The following is a 7,965-nucleotide window of genomic DNA, read 5'->3' on the forward strand; positions in this document are numbered from 1 at the left end:
GAGAGAGAGAGAGAGAGAGAGAGAGAGAGAGAGAGAGAGAGAGAGAGAGAGAGAGAGCTCACAGGTTTAGCATATACCTCCTTTCTGAGGATGCTGTCAGTCACAGAGGTGGACGACACACTTGCTTAACAATGAAAACTGCTTTAGAGACGCCTGTGCTAGCCAGAAGTACAGACTACACCTAGTTACTCTAAATATATTACGCTCCAAAGCATGGCTCGAATAAACCTGTCTCTGGTTGGAGAGATGTAAATTCAAATCTACTTCTAACAAAGAAACCAACCCAAATGAAGGTGTGTGTGGTACGCAGAGGCAAGGGGATCTCTGCAAATGTCAGGCCTGCCTGGTCTACAAAGGAAGGAAAGAGGGAGGGGAGGGGAGGGAAGAGGAGGGAAAGGAGAGGGAGAACAAGTGAGGGATGGTAAGAGAGTGTGTGTGTGAGCATGGAGGTGTGGACAGAGGGAAATTATTTGCTGCCCAATGTGGGTTCTGAGAACTGAGCCATCTCCCTAGGCCCTCAGAAGCCCCATGTCCTACAGATCATCAACTAGGCCTTGCTGTTTACCCAGAGCAGGTCTTTGTAAACATAGTAGTAGAGCCAGTCGTGCACCACCACGTTCCAGGTCCTGTAGTAGTTGGAGTATGACGTAGAGTTCCACCAGTCCTGGGGGAAAGAGAAGCTGGAAAATCACACACAGAGCAAAACCCCTGGCCATTTCCAAAGAGTACACAAGCCTGGTGTGAATAAAGCCTGCAGCACATTATGATAAAACTGTCCACACACTGAGGCTACAAATCTCAAAAGGCAAGTGGGCACTTAATATTAATACTCATGCTACATATACATATACATGTACATGTACACATACATGTACACGTACACATAGGCTAAGTCTCAGGGTGCATTGTCTCATTATCAACATGTGATGAGGAAAGATACAGAACACACTATAATTCATGTTTGCCATGACAGAGTCAGTAAACTTCCTCTCCACCTTGTTAAACATATGAAACATGGAAACAGACCAACCTGGACCACTACGGCAACATTTAATTATAAGGGAATGAGTGAGATGGGGTTCCTTTTATATTCTGGCCCACAATTTCAAGGTAAGACTAATAGAATCAGATATCTAAAATTTGCCGTCCACATTGACTGTGTTTGAGAAGGGAGTGGTAGACTTTAAGTCAAGACAACACAACTTGCCAAGGCCAGCGTTAGCAGGCTAATACCATTTGAAGCAGAAAGAACATCAATGAAAGTGAAGGAAGCGATCTCCCTTGCGAATGCTCTAGTCTTAAGGGATGGACCCACTGAAGCCACTTTATAGAAGTCAAATGGCCACTCTGGAACATGCAGTGATGGCACGGCACACCCCCTGACAAGCACTTCCCAAGCAGTCACAGTGTCTTTACAGGATCCCGCAGACACTCTACACTCTGGTGCAGGTGGGTAGTGGGAAGGCCAAGGGGTCTTACTCTACTGCAGCTCAGAATGTCTTGGAAACCATGGTAACCATCCTGCCTCAGCCTCCTGAGTATGTAACAGCAGCTGGATTATGTTAATTATACCTGTATCAGAATTTCAGACTTAATATTGGTAAAACTCATAGAAAAGTATCTTACAGGATTTGTATCCAAAAAACCTCAATATGTAAATAAAATGGAACTTAAGGGCCAGTAGGATGCCTGAGCAAGTCAAGGGGCTTGCTGCTAAGCCTGACAGCCTGATTTCCATCTCTGAACACACATGAACTCTGTGCTACATGTGTGTGCCCACTCCCTACCCCAACAATGTTTTAAATGTATTAGAAATGCCAGGCATGGTGGCCCATGCCTTTAATCGCAGCACTGGGGAGGCAGAGGCAGGTGGATCTCTGTGGGGCCAGCCTGGTCTACATAGTGAGTTCTAGGACAGCCACAGCTACACAGAGAAATATATATGTTTCAATTTTACACACACACACACACACACACACACACACACACACACAAAGTATATATACTATATAATGCTTACAATACCTTATAAAACATCCTGTCACCAAAGCGTAACATCTCAGCAAAGCCATTGAGCCAGCAGTGCAAAAAGGCAAAGAACGAAAGGAACAGTATCAGCACACCTGAAACAAGAGGACGGTATGAAGGAAGCCTTTCCGAGCAGCTTCTGTAGCCAGCCATCATAAACTCGCCAGCGAGTGTTTAGCTGGAACGCTGTCATGAAGCCTGCTGGGATTCCAACTCACCCAGTGCAGAGCTGATACAGTGCACCTTGGAAAGCTAGGTTATTTTTTATTTATTTATTTTTTACTTTAAAAACATTTATTTCTATGTAATTTTAAGATAAACTAGATGGCTCCAGCCTAATTTAAAGAAATGCCTGACCATGCAGCTGGACTTGTGCCCACGGCCCTTTAACTCTGCCCTGTGTGCTGTGAACAATGGACTTCTGCCATTCCAAGGTGCCCTAGGCCTTTCTTTCTGCCTTTTCCGTCTGTCTGAAAACCTTCCCACCACTTTCTACAGACAATATTTTGTAACTAAGACAGTTTTTGTTAGTTGGGCATATTTTCCAATGTCCAGTGTTAAATGTCACCTCTGACATGAGAAACAAAGCCCACAGTCACTCTCTTTATACAGCACTCATCATATCGCACGGCACTGTAAGATACCCACTGCAGGCCCACCCACTTGATTCACTTGCTCATAAGGATGTATTTGCTGGACAATACGGGATAAACTGAGAGTGGCTTTAAAATACGGTCCTTGGAGCTAGAAAGATGGCTCAGTAGTTAAGGACTGTTCTTCCGGAGGTCCCAGGTTCAATTCCCAGCACCCACATGGCAGCTCACAGCTGTCTGTGACTCCCTGTCCTGAGGCACACCCTCTTCAGGCCTCCACAGCCACTGCAAGCACATGGTGCACATACATTCAGGCAAACACTAATATACATAGTATACAAATAAATTTTTAAGAATCTTAAAATATGATCCTTAATCCCACAGAGTTTACAGTCAAGTGAGTTAGGTTACCCAGGGGAGTGGTCCCTGTTTCAGGAACGAAAGGTAAAGACAGACAATGCTAAAAATTAGCAAGTGGAGACAAGCTGGCTAAGTGGAGGAAGCTCCACGAAGTGAAGACGGTCTGCACCATCCACACCTGCATCCGCAGCACTGGCACACAGTAGGGACTTGTGTGTTACCAGGCAAAGCACATTGAGTGAGTGAAGCTAAGAGACAAAATCTGGTGAAAAGCGGACAAGTAAGCACTGGTGGCAAATTAAGACTTCAAAATGTGGCCAGAGCATCCAGCATCCCCAGTGTCCCCAGGGGCCACTCTGGAGAGAGCTAAACCATTACAGAGTTTAGCTAATGGTTTAGCATCAGGAGGAGGTTACCAATGACTTTAACAATAGCATCAGGAGGAGGTTACCAATGACTTTAACAATGGGTATTTGAAGGTGAGACTGAGAGGTTACAGAGAACTGAATAGAAAGAGGAAGACAGACATAAACGTGGACTTCCCACATTGGGAGAAGCAGAGATGAACAGGAAGTGAAACTAGAAAGGCTTCTCACTTGTGGGGCAGACTGAGAGGTGGTGAATGGGTGTGTGTACAGCCGAGTTCGAGTCCACAGGAAACCCAGGGAACTAAAGGCACCGGCAGACACAGCTTCCTGCTTTCTCCTGTCTACGTGGATGGACACCCTGGGGAGCTCCCAGGTTACCTGGTAAGATGGAGTTAAACACACACAGGACCAGGACGCGAGCACTGAAGGGCTCCTGCTTGATATTCCGGAACAGTGGGGCGCAGAGTCTCTCAAAGATGTAGTACACATAAAACAAGCAGCCAAACACCTAGAACACAACAAAGAAACCATGGCATCTGGGTAAAGGGGGAGAGGGAGTGGCTTCTCCCAAAGAAATACATGTGTGACTAATGATTACACGTAGCCATTTAACCCCAGTATACAGATGGCTACACCCTTCAGAGAGGGTATTCAAGCTTCCTATCTACCATGGTTCTTCTTGATCACTTACTGAAGACTGTGTCTTGCTGTGAAGCCCAGGCTGGCTTCAAACTCAATAATCCCCCTGCCTCAGCAGCCTAAGACATGTGTCACCACACCTGGCCCAAATGGCATTTTTAGACAATTATCCAAGAACCTGTTTATAAACCCTAGAATAACTCATTTTACAACCGAGTATTTGACTTAAACAGAATTTAAAATGGGATTTTCTGGGATTTCTGATTCTCAAAATGAGTGAGGAAGAAATGGGGACTTCCAAGCAAGCAAACCTTACACATACCACTACCCCCCAGAAAAGGCAAGGGGAAAGCCATTTGGTTCTTACTGAAATAATCAAACAGAATTACTTCAATTTTAATATTCTTTAATGAAGAAAAGGACCTTTGACACTGGTAAAGCACATACCATGACCTGCGTTGAAGAAACTTAGAAAGCTTTAGTCTTGACAGAAAGCATTCTTAAGCTGGTTTTGTTGTTTGTTTTTTTGTTTGTTGAGACAGGGTCTCACTATACAGTCCTGGTTAACACGAGAATTCAAAGATGCCCTTGCCCCTGCCTCCCATGTGCTAAGATCAAAGGCATGAGCCACCAACCCTGGCTCATTTTAAATAGATTTTTAAAATAAGAGCCAGACTTGATGGCACATACCTTTAATTAAGCACTTGGAAGGCAGAGGCAAGCAGATTTCTGTGAGTTCAAGGCCAGCTTTATCTACATAGTGAGTTTTAGGGCAGCCAGAGCTACATAATAGAGAAATCCTATCTCAAAAAAATTTATAGGGCTGAAGAGATGACCCAGGGGTTCAGAGCACCGGCTGCTCTTCCAGAAGACCAAAGTTCAATTTCTAGCACCCACCTGTCTGTAATGCCAAGACTTCTGACACCTCACATAGACAACATGCAGACAAAACACCAGTGCATATAAAATAAAAATAAATTACATATATTTTTAAAGAGGCCCATTTGATTTTGTTGTTGTTGTTTTTCTCGAGATAAGGTGTAGCCCTGGCTGTCCTAGAACTCGATCTGTAGACCAGGCTAGCCTTGAACTAAGAGACCTGCCTGCCTCTGCCTCCCAAGTGCTGGGACTAAAGGCGTGTGTCACCACCACCTGACAAGAAGCCCATTTGTTTAAAAAAAAAAAAAAAATTGAATAAAAATCTTAAAAATGAAAAATAAAATATACCAATCAATAACACGTTAAGCAGTTTTTCAAAAGTTACCTGTAAAAACTGCATAGCGACATAACCCCATCTTACAGTAGGAGTCCTAATAAGAAAGAGAAAAAAAGAAGGTTTTTTAAAAATAAGCTATGAACTCTTTCTGTTTTGTCCTTTTATCTACAATGTCAAGAACCTAATAATGATTTTCTACCCAGAATATCATTTATGGGCTGGAGGAATAGTTTAGCAGGACAGTACAACACAAAGCCTTGAATCTGATCTCCAACTCCCCCCTCAGTTTTAACAACATCAAGATCATAACAAGATTATGTAATTCTATCAAGAATTATTAATTAGCACTGCCCTGTTAGAATGAGCAGTTCTCTGTAGCCCTGTATGGACCGCCATCCTCCAACGCTGCCCCTCACTGGGCACCTCTGTGCCCAACACACCTCCTCCCCCTTGCATGGTTACCTTGGGTAGTTGTCGCGGTAAATAAGTGTAGGCGCAAACAGGAAGTACAGGTACTGGTTGACTGTGGGTAGTGGATCTTTGCCTGAAAAAGGAAAGCTATTGGATCACAAGATCTTTGACTTGACCCAGAAACCCAGGACAGCCAAAGTCAGCAACGAGAACAGGCAAGTGGGGAGGGTGGTAGCGCACGCCATTAATCTCAGGCAGATTAAGAATGGTTGGCAAAGCTGGGCAGTGGTGGGCACGTCTTTAACTCCAGCACTCTGGAGGCAGAGGGAGGCAAATCTCTGGGTTCCAGGTCAGCCTGGCCCATAGAGTGAGTTCTAGGACAGTGATGGTTACATAGAGACCCTGTCTCAAAAGACAAAACACAAAACCCAAACCAAACATGCAAAAGAACACAGCAGGGAAGGACAGCATGGCCTGTTGGCTCCTATTTTAATTGCTGGCCTACTAGGATGACTTGTTATGCATGCAATAGCCCAGTTACTGCCAATCTCTCTAAGCCATTCCTGTGACGAAGATAAAAACTCCAGAGTGGGAAGCAAGGGTTTACAAGGTAAGCAGACACAGTGGGGAGGCTATTAACATCCACGGATGCTCAGTTACAGGAGTCTGAGGACAATTGTTTTCGTTCTTGAAAAAAGGACAAAACAGAATAGTCAGGAAACATTGAGTCTTCCAAATCAATAACAGACCCCATGCATAGAATGCAGTACAGTCCCTACAGGACACAACATCATCCCAGAGCCAGGCAATGTGATGCCCAATCAATAATCCACTAAGATGACAGTTACATACTTGATTTCTCCTTGGCTGCATTTAGTACTCGTGGGACATTTTCTCTGACAAACGAGTGGGCCTTCATTATCAAACGAATCTGTCAAAGCAGAGGGAAAGTGAATTTCCTACCTCTGTCTCCTATAAGTAACTCCAGAGCTACACTGGCTAATAACATTCACACAAAATAACTTAAATTTGCATAGACCAACTCAAGTTAGCCTTTATAAAGGTGGGAAAAAAACTTCCAAATAAGGACATGAATATTACAGGTTTACTTTTTTTAAAAAATGGGAAATTAAAAATCTATTTAAAAGAGCCAGGTATGGTGGTGCATTCCTTTAATCCCAGAACTTGGGAGGCAGGGACAGATGGATTTCTGTCCAAGCCAGACTGATTTACATAGTGAGTTCTAGGATAGCCAGACCTCTATAGAGACCCTGTCTCAAACAAAACAAAACAAAACAAACAAAAAAGTTCAATATAATGTATTTAAGGTCCAGATAACTGAAGTAGAATGAATTTTTTTAAAACACTTCAGTTCTAAAGCCAGCCATGGTGGAACATAGCTGCAAACCCAGGATTTGGGAGCTGATGGCAGGAAAATAGGACTTAAGTTGGCATGCATGTGATACTTATGAACATGTATCCAGCATTAGCAACAGTATCAGATCATTACTGTTATGGGACTAAGCACGACATCATTCCCAGTAGCACTCAAATCCTTACCTGTTCCAGTATCAGAATGAACCGGGAGGCTGGTGGCAGTGTGTATGCTAAGACAACATATGTTGGCACGAAACCTAGAACTCCAAGTTGAAAGACTAAGAAGAACAAGCCATGGACAAGGGAATAGATCACGGGGTGAGAACTCTTGCTGTAACCGTGGGCCCATCGCTGGAACAGGAAATAAGGGATTGACAGTGTAGACAGGAACATGACCCACCATGTCCAAATAACAGTAGGAAATTTGCCAAAAGCATAGGCCAGGAGACTGAACTCAAATACCAGCCTGTGGGGGAGAAAAGAGAAAAAAAAAGTGAATTTTTGATATGCAATACATTTATAGAACTCAAAATGGTTTTTTCTCTCTCTCTGAGATACACACACAAGCTTTTGACTTTTGGAAATATTAACACATCAAGGTCATGGTGTCAGCATGTCACATGTGTTCACTGTATCATGGTTCACAGAACTAGGCTACTGAGCCAACATTAAATGTCCATCAATGGAGGATGCATAATAAAAATGTGGTTTATATACATAATAGAAATTTTTTCAGTCTAAAGAATGAAGATATATCATTTACAGGAAAACAGGTGCAACTGGAGAAAATCTTTTTAAGGGAATTATGTCAGCCTCAGAGAGATATATTACATGTTTTCTATCATTTGTGAGTCAAAGTCTTTATAGACACCTAAGATCGTGTATGTACAGGTGACACGGAAAGCAGAAGCAAACTGGGGCAGAGAGAGGACTGAGGGGAGAGAGGAAGGGAGAGAGGAGGGGAGGAGAGGAG

At 43.5% G+C, this 7,965-nt stretch overlaps 1 protein-coding gene across 1 annotated transcript in view; it reads right to left on the minus strand.

Annotated features, from left to right (window-relative positions):
• Soat1 (sterol O-acyltransferase 1) overlaps positions 1-7,965 on the minus strand; it is a 43,146-nt gene that overhangs the window by 5,057 nt on the left and 30,124 nt on the right. The window contains exons 7-13 of the mRNA XM_021198028.2: positions 7,176-7,458; positions 6,468-6,546; positions 5,667-5,748; positions 5,253-5,298; positions 3,728-3,857; positions 2,026-2,123; positions 566-664 (exon numbers count right to left, since the gene is read on the minus strand). Coding sequence (XP_021053687.1) covers positions 566-664; positions 2,026-2,123; positions 3,728-3,857; positions 5,253-5,298; positions 5,667-5,748; positions 6,468-6,546; positions 7,176-7,458 — 817 coding nt within the window. The remainder of the gene's footprint in view (positions 1-565; positions 665-2,025; positions 2,124-3,727; positions 3,858-5,252; positions 5,299-5,666; positions 5,749-6,467; positions 6,547-7,175; positions 7,459-7,965) is intronic.

The sequence above is a fragment of the Mus pahari genome, chromosome 5 (assembly GCF_900095145.1).
Source record: "Mus pahari chromosome 5, PAHARI_EIJ_v1.1, whole genome shotgun sequence".
NCBI lineage: Eukaryota > Metazoa > Chordata > Mammalia > Rodentia > Muridae > Mus > Mus pahari.